The following is a 13,554-nucleotide window of genomic DNA, read 5'->3' as shown; positions in this document are numbered from 1 at the left end:
ATTAACTCCTCAAAAGAAAATGAGGAGATTTAAAGAAGTAACAGCTAAGGTTGCCGCTGTTGGGATGCATTATTCAAGAAAACCTCCAAGGCAGGAGGAGCTTGCTCTTAGAGAAGATGCATCAGTTACACCAGACACAGTTGTTCAGATATTTAATAGAGTTCTTGTGAATGGGCAACTGTACTATTCAGTGGACTTCAAAAAAGTCATGAATAGAAACAGTTTCACTGTTCTGTTACAAAGTGGAGACATTGCAAATGTTGAAAAATACCTGTTAATTGAGGAACAAGGAAGCAAGGAGTGTTTTGCTATTGGTAGAGTATATGACAGAGCGCACAGCACTCTGTGTGATTTGCCACATGTTATGTATCTCAAAAGAGAAATAAGGGGAGGAAAGTTGGCTTTCAATGTGAAAGTTTTCAAAAGCAAATGTGTGCTTATTAATATACCACAGTATGCAAGTCTTTATGTGTGCATTCCACCAAGATATTTCTTTGAAGATTAAACTGCTCATGTCCATGCAATATTCATATATGAGTTAATGTCCTAACAATGATAGTGTTATTATTGATGACTCCGCATGCTTTAATCGCAATCTAGAGCTTTTTGTGTGTTGCTCAACCAGCTGTTGTACAAGTCTATTGCTCTTTATTGTCATGGTGGAAAGAAAAAAAATGATAAAATTGTATTAGGTCATTTTAACCTGTTTAAATACATTTGCACAATTGAAATATGATGACTTTAGTTTTGGTCTCATTATTATGAATTATTTTTGTTGTATTTTTGTGTAATAATTTATTTATGAATATTTTAAAATTGCAAATTCATGGCCCACATAATCTGCCATGCATTAATAGAGCAGTAATTTAATTAGATATGAGTATTACCCACTTATTTGTACGTAATATAAATGTAATATAAAAAACAGTATATTAAGTCATACATTTCAAAATACATCATATATCTCACAAGTCACTTAATATATTACAATATACTGTTTAATATATTGCAGTACATTTTTCATACATTACAATATATTTTTGTTTCGTAAGGGTGGCTGGTCTGTCCTGAAATCATACAGCTGAAAAGTTTTCAAAAACAGTATGTATTATATAACATGTTGGATAAATAGATGTAGTTTATTGCTGATTTCATGTTAGTTGAAGTTTCTGCTTTTTAACATATGTATAAAGTAATGTCATCTGTTCTATAAATAAACTCAAGTGAAACAAAAAATGTACAGTATGTTTTCATGGCTGCCAAATCTCAAGCATCTGGCATGACACTCACGCTTTCAGACTGACGCTGGAAAGCTTACGGCAAATCTATATTATTCCATTATAAAACCTACAATTAGCTATGTCAAAAGTGTATTTACACGGTTAAAAACAAAAACAGACCATTTACAAGGTAAGAACTGTTACATGTGTGTGCAGACATCTCGAATTGAAAATCTCACTCCAGCCAGCTGGCCGAAGTTCTATGTCACGTGACAATAAATATTGTCAAAACATTTTGAATTGTACTGAATTAATTTGATTTGACAGTCAGGTACTGATTACATGCAATGTTGATACAACTAATAGAGTTTTAAAAGTGATGCTATATTGGCCATTTTGGAGATTTTATATATCTTCGGGTGCACTTATTCCCTCTTGTTGGGGCAGCCAGTGAGGTATGTTTATTCAAATTTATATTTTGTTTTTTTCAGTGTGTGTGTGATATCAATACGCGTCTGTACTGTACATTGTCACATATTTGAACAGTTTGACGGCGGATTTGATGACAGTGAAGTGCAATAAGTACAATAAGAAGAGTAAATTCATCAGTAAACTGACGAACCACGGTGTCATGTATTTTCTGTAGGGAGTGAAAGACAGTCAACCTACAAAAATCTGGTCAGGCACTCGATGTGAAAATGCTGTGTTTGCTTCTTAAAATACTCCTTCTTGCATTTTCTCTACCTTTTAGTAACTGGGTTGTAAGGGGGGTGCTGGTTCAGGAGCTCAGCTGTGCTGATCTCCCTGGCAAAGAGTAGGCTGAATAGAGTCTGCCTCTCCTTCATTTCAACTTCATTACCTTTGCTCCAAAACCAGTGCCACACTGCACACACAAGGGGGAATACGCAGAGTGCCTGTGTGGCTTCGGGGAGGACCCTGCCTAATGCTCCCTTACCTGCTTTTGAGTCATGTGTAAGAAACAGGCAGGGGCCTGCCTCGCCAAACCCTGCAAAGGCATCCTCTCTCAGCAGGGACTTAAGTAGGTCCATTTCCTCAATAATGGTCCTCCCATCTGTGTGTGAGTAGCAGGAACACCCTACAGTTCTCCTGGTCCATGTTCCCAGACAAGTCCATGAAACACATTTCACCACTTTAGTGATGCACTGACCCAATATTCAAGACTGGTATCAGCCCAGACCTATTTGACAGATCTGGTATCGGCCATATGTGACCGATCCATGTCCCATAGTTACTTATTTAGTTTTTGGCAGTCTGTAAAAAGAGAGATTCTATTTCTTGTTAAATTGGTTTTGTACAATCAATCGCACTGCAGCTCTTTCCCATTTTACATGTGTTTTTGCGGCATTCAAGCTGAACGCTAACGCTGCCACTCAGGTTTTTTGCAGTTCAGTGGGTGTGAGCGCAGTGACTTCCGCCTGCTGTGACGTCACGCGCAAACCCTTTGTTGTTGAAGCAGCACAAGAACTTCAGATAAGAGGGTGACGATTTGAAAGTATTTTACGCTTTTAACACAGCGATTTGCAATCTTAGTAAAAAAAAAAAGGTTTTTAGATGGGGTAGTAGCATTTAGTGGAAAATCCCGCTGAACAAAGCGCACGCGATTGTGCGGGACAATGCGAGTAATATGAGAAAGGCAATGGATGATTCACTGGCTTGGCCTGTTTTGCACACTCACTACAGCTTGTGATACACAAGGGGCTGCTATCACAATTAAGCGAAAGGGACATTAATTGTGGGGCATTTGAAGCATTTGCCACTTGTGTATACTCTCCTGGAAGATATTCAAACTGAAATGCAAATGCCTCAAAAATACTAAAAACAAGATGTGTTAAAGTAACATTATATGTTAAAGTGAAAAGAGCTGCGGTATCGGTGTCGGCAGTTTGGTATCGGAATTGGATCGGGACTGAAAAAATGTGGATCAGCCCATGACTACCCCACGCTACATTGTAGGTTTCAAGCTGCTTCTCCAAAGCCGACAGCATTGCTTCCCCACTCTGCTGGCCGAACTCCTGCCTATTCACCTTCTGGCACAGTCTGCAGATTAGATAATACAACATTCATGACTGCAGGCCATCACACCAGCCTATCCTAAAACCATCACATTAATCATTCTTTCCAACTGCAAGCATCAAGCTAGTTGATGTCATAGTTTTTTTTAAGTTAAATCTTGTCACATAGCTGAAGCAGGGTGTGAACAAAGGGCACGGTTAGCTGAGGTATAAACATATTTGGCCCCAGGCTCCGCCAATAGGTCATTTTTTAGGACGGCCTGAGCTGAAGCGGAGCTGTGCCTGATCCCAAACAATTGACTCAGCATCTCAACAGCATTAAGCCCCACTTTCCTGTGCCTCAGGGCCTCTGCCACAAACATGTCATCACTGTGTACATTTTACACAAACAGACACTCAGATGCTGGGTAGGCAGGTACAGTATATGTGGGTCATTGCTCCTGAAAGCCACCATACATACAGGCTCAAAAAGTTGACAAAAGTAAAAAAAACATTTTTTGTTTTTTCTCAGCTGCACCTTCCTACTGTTCAGCTACTCATGTCTGTGGTATTCAATAGCGCAGATTCCACTTTAGCTTGACAACAGGTGTTTTTTTCGATGTCTTTGACCAGCTGATCTGAATATAAGACCTTTGCGTTCCTGGAATAGAGAAGCACTCTCCGTCTCGACACAGCTTTTTGTTCCCCTCTAGAGAGACGTGAGCAATGATGTATATTTAGTCAAATGGTGTAGAGCGCAATGCCATCTAGAAGAAGACATTCTGTACATTGTTTGTACGTAAGCAACATAAATGACACGCAAGGCAAATATCATGCAAATGAAACCACCTACAGATCGACTGAGACATATAATTAAGAACGAAATGAGATATACAGGAAATGTGGAAACTGTCCAAAAGGAGCAGAACTAAGTGACATTCTTATTGGACAATCCTTACATTTGAATTAAGTTATTAAGAAACCGTTCAGGATGAAAATCGGCCATTTCTGGTCACTAGCTGATCGATCCGTGCATTCCATCATAAAACTGGTCAACATAAGCCTCACCTTCTGCCTGCAGCCTGTCCTTCTAAGTCACCATCCCTATTTGTTTGCCTGACTGATCATGCGATCTGCTGTAACAGCTTTTCACACAACAATACTGACCGACCATGACAACAAATCCGGATCATTGAATGAAAGGAAGAAAATGTAATGTTACCACAACCAGCTATTGCTAACAGACAGAGCTTAGTGTTCCTAATGTGAAATAGGTGGGTCGACCCAGAATGTGATATAAGTTACTTTACTTGATGTGAACTCGCTGCAGTGGTTTGGGTAAACTTGAAACTTACAAGATTCCTTGAAACTGCATCATCATGATTGCATCATTGGCCTAATAGCTGAGCAATACATCACAGGGGGAAGGAATTTGGATGATGAAAGAAATTTGGCATGACATAAGCATAAGTGTCCTATAAATGTCCAGATGTTCCCCATTTGTGTGGTCAGTACTTGCAGAAGTATATTAAAGTCTATCCTTAGGCCTACTTAAACTTAAACATCAATCCTTTGAGTTACAACATTACTTTATTATGTTTCAACGCTTCAAGCATTGTGTCTTTTCCAATTCTGGGTCTGCCTTAACTCAGAATATAATTTGACAGATCAATTCATTTTAATTTATGCTCAAGAGCATGGTAAATCAACTAAATTAAACAGTGGCACTGCACATGTCCAATATTTTTAACTAAATCTACTAGTTTTAACTAGGTTTGGATGAGTTGTTAAGTGGCATAAATATCTATTAAATCAGTGTCACCAACTTCGGTCAGCAGGTTGGCGTGAGATTTTCAATTTCAAAGTCTGCATGCACATGTACATGCATGTAACAGTTTTATTACCTTGTAAATAGTCTGGGTTTGCAAACTACCTCAGTGCTTTTGATCAAGCTAATTTTAGGTTTCTAATGGAATAATACAGATTTGCTGTAAGATTTCTTGCATGACAGCCAGATGCGTGAGAGCTGGTGTTCTGTCGATATATGCTGCCTTGTCGAAAAATGCTACCGTAGTGCTAATCGATAGCCCTAACCCTAACCCCCCAAAACCCCTAAAACCCTTACCTTAACCTTAACCCTAACCCCTAAAACCTAACCCTAATCCCAAGACGGTGGAACTACACATGCACAGAAAGGCTCGATAGCACGTCTCGGTAGGTAGTATTTCATGACAGAACACTGGCAACACTGTTAAATGAGTATGGGTTAGTTCAGAGTGCACAGAAGATCAAAGTATTGTTATGTCAGATGTCGTAAGTGAAACCAAGAATCAATACTTAGAGTACATATTTGTAAAGCTGGTTGATAAAATAAAAGTTCAGGCTGTCATGTGTTTCTCTAAGAAATTGGTTATTACTTTAGCGCGACACCAACCAGGATTAGCGATAGGAAAACGCATGGATGGATGGATGGTATGTATGTCGGAACTAATGTTTTATTGCATTAATGCTTTGTTGCAAGGCGGACGTCATTCCCTGACGCACCGCTGCTGTTATGTCGCTGTTATGGAAACCACCGTCTGTATTCAGATATAAAAGAAAGTGATAGGGGGGTCAAAAGCAGGCTGTACCAGTCCGATGTCTTAAATTAAAATCTTTAAAAATAACATCATTCAGCATTCTCGTGGAATTATAATGAATTCTGACCGCTTCGCACTAACGATTGACGAATACTTAGGTACAGATAACCAGATGTCAATGTCCATTTGGATTAAATCAAGGCGGCATCGCTTCGTAATGCATGTGAATAATGCTCCTATATCATAGCTTATGATGTTTAAGTAATGTCATGTTCGTCATTTCTGTGAGTGTTCACACGGTGTACGCGGTGTTTAAATGATGTGTTCCCTTTCTCGGGGCGTTTACGCAATGCTTTGGCACGTTCTCCTTGTTCAATGTCCCTGAACCAGCCGAGAAAGACGTGATGTTCTACCTTGAGGACGCGATCACTCAACTGCTGGAGCACAAGGAGGAATACGTCCAGTTTGGGGTCAGCCGCTATCTCGCAGAATAGTGAGTCTCACACATGCTGGATATAGGGTGTGGGATGCAGGGTGCGGAATGCTGGAGGTGGGGTGCATGATGGGTGGATGCTAGTTGCAGGATGCAGTATGTGAGATGCAGGATAGAGGATGCTGGATGCAGGATACTGGATTTCTAATACCAAGCTTAAACATATGCAAAACAGAAGAGGAAGAGTTTTTTTTATTATTATTATAATTACACTCTTAATTAATCTTCCAGTCAAAGTTGAATGTGTCAATAGTGAAAACTTCTGTGAATAGATAGTGTCAAGCTGTTTGCGATCAAGATTTGGGATAGTTTTGTGATGGTGGTTTGGGATTGTGGCTTGTGATGTCGGTTTGTGATAGTAGTTTGGGTTACAGCTTGTGGTCCTGGTTTTGGATGCTGGTTTGAGATTGAGGCTTGTAATGCTGTTTTGGGATTGTGGCTTGTGATGCCGATTTGTGATGCTGTGGGCAGTGGTGTCCTAATGCTTAGGGAAGCGCACTTGTAATCGTAAGATTGCTGGTTCAAATCCCCGACCAGCAAAGTACCACTGAGGTGCCCTGAGCAAGGTACCACCCCCAAGCATTGCTCCCCGGGCACTGAATTAGCTGCCCCCTGCTATGTCATGATGTCATGGGTTAAATGCAAGGGGACACATTTTGTTGTTGTCAACAATGACAACTTCCCACTTCACTTCAGTTTGGGATTATGGCTTGTGGTGGTGGTTTGCAACAGCCCTCTTCCTGTCTGCAGTTTTAACAGTGTCCGCCATGGAAGCCACGTCCTCTTCAGGGAGTTCGGCTATATCAAGGCCACCCCCCATAACAGGGCCTCCTTCATCCGCATCTTCTGGAAGTGTTACAGGCAGATTGGCAAGAATGGAGGTGAGCATGTTTAAAGCAGTTATTTCATAACGTTCCATTTAATCAGCCTGTCAATCAGTAATCTAACCATTTTAGGCATCCTATATGCCATCCATGCTGTGTGTAGCAGCACAGATGCCTATTTAACCGCAGTTTATTTCCTGATAATCCTGTTCAGTTCATTCATGTGTGTAATGTCATTCCGTGGCTGACGCTGTGGTTTTCTGTCCTGCTTCAGTCCTTTTGTCCACGCTGGAGTACAGCTCACTGCTGCAGCTGATCTGCCCGGACTTTCCAGTGGAAGTTGCGCAAGGTGCGGCAAGGTTAGTCGTGGACGCAGATAGCGCACAGATCAGCAGACACAGGAGCTCTGGCCCGGAGAGCACTGGTGTGCAGTGACAGCTGCAGCATGATGCCCTCAGCACTGGGTGCCGCTCGCTGGACGAATCTTACATTTGCATATAATGTTTTTAGCAAATAGTTTTATCCAACGGGGATCAGCTAGTCCCTGAATCAATTGGAGGTTATGGGCCTGGTATCATCCAGCACAGGAAATATAGTCTGCAAGGTGTGAGTATTGTCATAGACCAGTACAATGCTGCATTCCATTTACAGTAAATTAAGTCAGAATTGGGAATGATGTCACACTCAAATTAACTGCGTTCCATGCGGGGTTCCATTTACCTCAAAGATCAAAGTAATAGCTGGGAATTATGTCACATTTGAATTAACCCGCATTCCAGTACAGCAAGTTGGAAAACCATTTACCAAAACCAGTTCTAGCCAGGTTCATTGTTAGCTATTATTAGCAATATCAGTTGATAACAATGCATTATACAGTATTTTCTGCACCATAGAGACATGTCCACAGATTAATGTTAGACAATGCTGATAAAATCGAATCCTGTTGTCGGGGATGCAGAGGTTCCTCTGACTTTCTGAGTCGTAACTCCGATTTCGGGGGGAGGGGGAGACCTCAGGGGCTGTATGGAAATATCTGGTTTGAGTGGCTGTAAAGAGGACTGCTGTCTCCGGGTCTATTGTACATGATCCATTTTGCAGATAATTACCGAAGCCGTCGGACTGAGACATCGAGCATCAGGCAGAGGTGGGGAGTTCTGGTCCAGGGAGTCCATACCAAGATTTTGTTTCTGTGACTGGTTGGTTGAAGCAAAATCTTGTTCTAGACTTTTACTCTCTGTACCTAAATTATCCTCCTCTGGTGCCAGTTGCCTGAGGTCTCCCCAGCTGCTCGTCTTGGTTAGCGAGCACAGTTAGCAGGTGGAGAACTTCTGGCTGCAGCGTGGATGATGGAGTTCTTTCCCAAACAGGATGGTGCTGCTGGACGATGCTTTGGACTGCCCCATGACCTTCGCCGATTTCCTGCACGCCCTCCAGATCCAGCTGTACTTTGAAGGCAGGTGCCGACCTCCCTCGAGGAACGCTGAGCACTGCCTTCTGAAGTCTCCATTAAAAGCTCACGATGTCTGTTGGAGGGAGTGATGCAGAGCACGTAGACCAGATGTTGGCCAAACAGCAAACTAATGGCACCTTGGAAAACAATCACACACTAAGGAATGCTTTATGTAGCATATATTTTTCTAAATTTTCAACAACATATTATGATTAAGCTATATAAAAAATGATGTCCATCAGAGTTCCCCAATTCTGGTCCTGGAGGACCAGAATCCAACACAATTTGAAGATCTCCCTCTTCAAACACACCTACTAATCCTGGCAATTAGCCGATTAAGGTGTGTGTTTAGCAAGGAAATCTGAAAACACTGTTGGATTCTGGCCCTTTAGGAACAGAATTTGAACCTGATTTGCATAGGTAAGTACAGTGTGTTACTGAGGAGTAACATTTCAATAAATGGGATCGTTTTTTTGCATAGAAGTCATTAAATACGAAAATTGTGCTTAAGGTAACAAGAAAGCAGGCAGCCCAGTCTGATGCCATGTGAAGCCCAGGCTGTAATTCTGTACTGTTTCGTGTTACATTCTCTGAATATGTTTGGGTATGGGGCACCCGGTTACCTACCACATTGGTATGGGGGAGGGCTATATTTGGCTATATCTGTTTGTGGCTTGATGTAACTCAGTGTAGGTTCTGGAAGGTTCATCTGGAGGAAATTGGACCTGGGATCAGGGATCACATTTCCTTTACAAAAAGAAACTGAAGGAAACCCCTCTAGGGGGCCAGACATTATCACCCTGCATGCATGTTACTTATTTAATTACTGCTTTAGCAGCTGTGCTATTACTCAGCCCATTACTGTCCTGTGTAGGGGAGGGTCTGTAGACCTTGGTCAGTAGAAAATGCCCGTTTCTGCCTTACAGAGTTCATAGAGAGTATCACGGTGATTTACCAGGACCTGCTGTCCGGGAAGAGCCCCAACACTGTGATTGTCCCCACGTCGACTTCAGTGGAACAGCTCCCCCCGCTGGCCACCAGTGAGACTGCAGCCCAGGAGGGAGTGGATGCTTCAGCCTTCCAGGATGCAGTAGAAGCGGCCTGTGAGAGATACAAGCATAGGTACACAACGTCACACGGGGCTGTTAGCGCATAGCTAGGCTAATAAAAGGTGTCGTTTTGAAGGATGTGGCGTGAAGGGTGTGCCGAGGCCACAGGAATGGGGTGCGGGCCTGAGCTCTCCCTGTCTTTATCGTCGTCTCTTCCAGCCACCCGCCTGCTCCTGCCGTCGGGGAGATCCTGCAGCAGGACGAGCGGGTCACCCTGTACGGCTTCCTCACGGCCCTCGCTAAACATGAGGGTATCAGTAAAGAGATCGGTGAGTACCTGCATGAGTACCTGCATGAGTACCTGCATCTCCACCGGCCACATCACGCGCCTTCACTCTGGGATACCCACAGAGCCCCTCCCCATCACTGGGGACAGTAGGTTCTCATCCCCTCCCCGTCACTGTGGATGGCAGGGTCTCGTCCCCTCCCCATCGCCGGGGAAGACAGGGTCTCGTCCCCTCCCCATCGCCGGGGATAGTAGGGTCTCGTCCCCTTCCCATCACTGGGGATAGTAGGGTCTCATCCCCTTCCCATCACTGGGGATAGTAGGGTCTCGTCCCCTTCCCATCGCTGGGGATAGTAGGGTCTCGTCCCCTTCCCATCGCTGGGGATAGTAGGGTCTCGTCCCCTTCCCATCGCTGGGGATAGTAGGGTCTCGTCCCTTTCCCATCGCTGGGGAAGACAGGGTCTCGTCCCTTTTCCATTGCTGGGGATAGTAGGGTCTCGCCCCTCCCCAGCACTCGTGGTAGTGCAGTCTGCTGCTCACCAGGAAACAACTTAATCCCAACTCTTAATATTTTTCTCATTTCCAGAGCTCCAGCAGACTTGCATTATTTGGTTTGCACATCTACACTTGCTATAGGTCTTCTTTAGGAAGCAACCCTGAAGTTCTCCATTAATGTTGGTGGAATTAGTTTTATTGCATCCCGAACATGTTTTTGCATGATAGATAAATAGATGGAAATCTAACATGTAATAAGTAAATATAGGGTTAGGGGTACATCTCTCCCTCATAAAACGATCCAATATGTATGTAAATACATGGGCTGCGATATTAAGTGCAATTGATTTTATTACAGAACGATTTGGTGCGATTGTATATGGTGTGATTCGATGCAATGTAATCTTTTAACATTTGTTTAATGTAGATATTCATTTTCCATTACATTATGACAAAAATTACTTACTGTATAAAAAAATGTATATATTATGAATATAAACTGAAGTGTCACGCACCCATGCTCCGGTATCTGTAAACCGTGTCGGCATAGCTGGACACGTTATTCTTATAACACGCTAATGTCACTCTCGGAGGTCAGTGTGAGATGTGCAGATTTAAGGTTATATTTAGATTTAGATTAGCATATGATAGGCAGTTATTATTTTGAAAGTAAAATGACTCGTAGCGTTAGGCGAACGAGTCATCCGCAGCAGCTTAGTTTATACTAAAGTAGAATTAGCAGCAAAGCTTCAGTCACCTGCTTCGTAGCTTTAGAATCGGTCCACCAATTGGTTCATGCTACATTTAGATCAACGCAGGTGTCTGCGTATCGATGTAGTCGCATCTTTAACATTTCTGTACGTTACGTAGGATACGTGATTCAGAGGCCTTCAGCTACCTGTAACCTTGGTGCTCACTGTAAAATCCTGTTTTCTTTCAATTTTTCTATCAAGGAAAAAATCCTGCTCCTTGATTTATAAGCACAAGTGGTGTAGCCCTTCCTGACACATGTCTCCTGTAGGCTAATTGGTGAGTAACCCTGAGCTTATTCCCATTGCAGGTTCCTTGCCGAGCAGAGCCGACCTGCTGATAGACCCGGAGATGGACCAGGAGCTGGAGAGGCTGTGAGTAGGAACCCAGCAGTTCCATTCTCTATTTGCTGATATCACTCTCAGAGCACCACGCCGGGTCAGGGACAGCTTCAGTAAAGCCAGTGCAGTGGAAGGCTGGGGCTTAACACGTCCTGTGGATCACATAGTCACGTGCTGTGGATTACATAGCAGAAGTGTAACTGGAGAGGACACCAGAATGAGGTCAGCTTGTTATGCTGCATTTTCCCTGAACAGCTGTGTGCAGCACTGTATACATACAGTAACCCTGGTTAGTATGTTATAGTGTATATACCCTAAGCAGCTGTACTCAGCACTGTGTACATACTGTAACCCTGGTTAGTATGTTATGGTGTGTTTTAAGGCTGAGCGTACATATGATAACTGCGGGTGTAATTTCAGCATTGCCCAGATCTCAGTCAGCCCCACATCTAGCTGCAGTCAGGCGGCTGCCCAGCGGGACTCCGGGAGAAAGGCGTCACCCCGCAAATCTCTGCACCACCGCAAGAGGATCGAGATGGAGAGCGACGGCTCCACGGAGGAGACCGACTCCTCGGAGAACTAGGAAGGCAGGGGACGCGGCCTGCACACGGACTGGCTCACAGACTCCTGAGTAATAATCAGAATGACTTCACAGCCACAGAGAGACCCCCTTCTTTTTTGACTAAACCTGGCCTACATTATTCAAAGAGAAAGTGCTTTATTTCAGTATAGTATTAAATCCAAACCAACTCACTTATTGGTTGGTCAGCTGATTGGTTGAGTGAATTTCTCCCTGTTGTTTTTATAAAATATAAGTACCAGGACTGGTTAGGAAACCCCTTTTAAAAAGGGATCTGATTTTTCATAACATTTATCATTCGATGAAAAGTGAATGTTCATTATAGGGTCCCCTGTAACGTTAGCCTGCTACTGTCGTAAGTGTGGAAAGGAAAATATCATATAATAACATTTAAATTTATTTGGTGCCCACAGGACAGGAACAGCAGCTAACAGATGGTATCCTATCCTTATGACCCCAAGATGCCCGGGGTTTCAGGAGTTGCTACATTGGGCAACAGTCTACTTGATGGGACACAAACAATGTAGTATTACACTCTTACTTGCTGTTTAAATTAACCAGAACTAAGTGTTAGTTACGTAATGATCCCATGTTTGTTCATTCATTATTATTAATCAATCATAACAGTTTATGTTTTTCATGCAGTTACTATATTTGTTCATGATTTGTACTTGAGTTGTAACTGAGTTCCAAAGTTACATGTGCTCCCTCAAGTATATGCATAATATCCTATATCGTTGCATTCTTCTTGTGATTGACACATTAATTCGCTAGTTTCTTAATGACTAGCTTCAGCCATTATGACAATTTGAATAAAATTGTGACAGTCTGCCCCTAGTGGCAGATCCCTTATTCAATATTAAGCATTCAGGGTCATTAGGCAAAACAAAAAAAAATGAGGAAGTGCATGTTAGACAATACAGAAACCGTAAAAATTTTGAATGTGGGTTTCTGCCATCCATTGTGAATATATTTTTCAGACTCAAATTTTATTGGAATGATGAAGTTCGACTTCTCAAGCCTAGTACATACAAATTATAAATTAATATCCTTGCACAGATTTGCCACTTAGCTGTTTACTTGGGATGGAAGCAGGGGCCATCGTGACGTCATACAGACATTCAATACGTTCAAAATCGTTACGTGCGTGCAGGCAGGCGAGCGGGGAAGCAAGCGAGTAGAGCCGGAAATACGGACAAACGGGGTTTATTCACTGGACAGGAGGCACACCAGGCAAAACGAGCACTAAACATCACAAATAACAGATCTAGGGAAACTCACGCAGACGCGGACTAAATACACAAGACAGGTTGAACTGAACAAGCAACAGGTGATTACAATCGGGTTAGTACACGTAGGTAATGAGGGCCGTGGCACACACGAGGATCGTACGAGCCGGGCGTGACAAAAATGACCATGGAATAGAATGTGTTCTCTCACTCAGAAAAGAGTCTACTCTCACTCATTCTCTGTCA

The 13,554-nt window shown here is 42.8% G+C and overlaps 1 protein-coding gene across 2 annotated transcripts; it reads left to right on the top strand.

Moving 5' to 3' along the window:
* The first annotated feature begins 5,768 nt into the window (after window positions 1-5,768).
* cstpp1 (centriolar satellite-associated tubulin polyglutamylase complex regulator 1) lies at window positions 5,769-12,936 on the top strand. 2 transcript variants are annotated; one of them, XM_023839577.1, is made up of 10 exons: window positions 5,769-5,969; window positions 6,202-6,304; window positions 7,055-7,185; window positions 7,403-7,487; window positions 8,496-8,581; window positions 9,505-9,700; window positions 9,847-9,956; window positions 11,469-11,532; window positions 11,920-12,130; window positions 12,493-12,936. In XM_023839577.1, exons 1-9 carry the CDS (start codon window positions 5,927-5,929, stop codon window positions 12,080-12,082), a joined length of 981 nt encoding a protein of 326 aa, XP_023695345.1. In that variant the 5' UTR covers window positions 5,769-5,926; the 3' UTR covers window positions 12,083-12,130; window positions 12,493-12,936. The 2 variants fall into 2 exon arrangements, with proteins under 2 accessions (XP_023695345.1, XP_023695344.1); XM_023839576.1 differs by having other exon boundaries at window positions 11,920-12,936.
* Window positions 12,937-13,554: the final 618 nt, after the last annotated feature.

The sequence above is a fragment of the Paramormyrops kingsleyae genome, chromosome 13 (assembly GCF_048594095.1).
Source record: "Paramormyrops kingsleyae isolate MSU_618 chromosome 13, PKINGS_0.4, whole genome shotgun sequence".
NCBI lineage: Eukaryota > Metazoa > Chordata > Actinopteri > Osteoglossiformes > Mormyridae > Paramormyrops > Paramormyrops kingsleyae.
The sequence above is the reverse complement of the archived record's forward strand: the minus strand, read 5'-3'. Positions and strand labels throughout refer to the sequence as shown.

Bases quoted from the DNA above. Each gene is read 5' to 3' on its own strand.
- cstpp1 (XM_023839577.1), top strand. From the start codon at position 5,927: ATGAATTCTGACCGCTTCGCACTAACGATTGACGAATACTTAG. The intron at 6,305-7,054 runs GTGAGTCTCACA...TCCTGTCTGCAG, and splicing joins AGCCGCTATCTCGCAGAATA to TTTTAACAGTGTCCGCCATG. The intron at 7,186-7,402 runs GTGAGCATGTTT...GTCCTGCTTCAG, and splicing joins GCAGATTGGCAAGAATGGAG to TCCTTTTGTCCACGCTGGAG.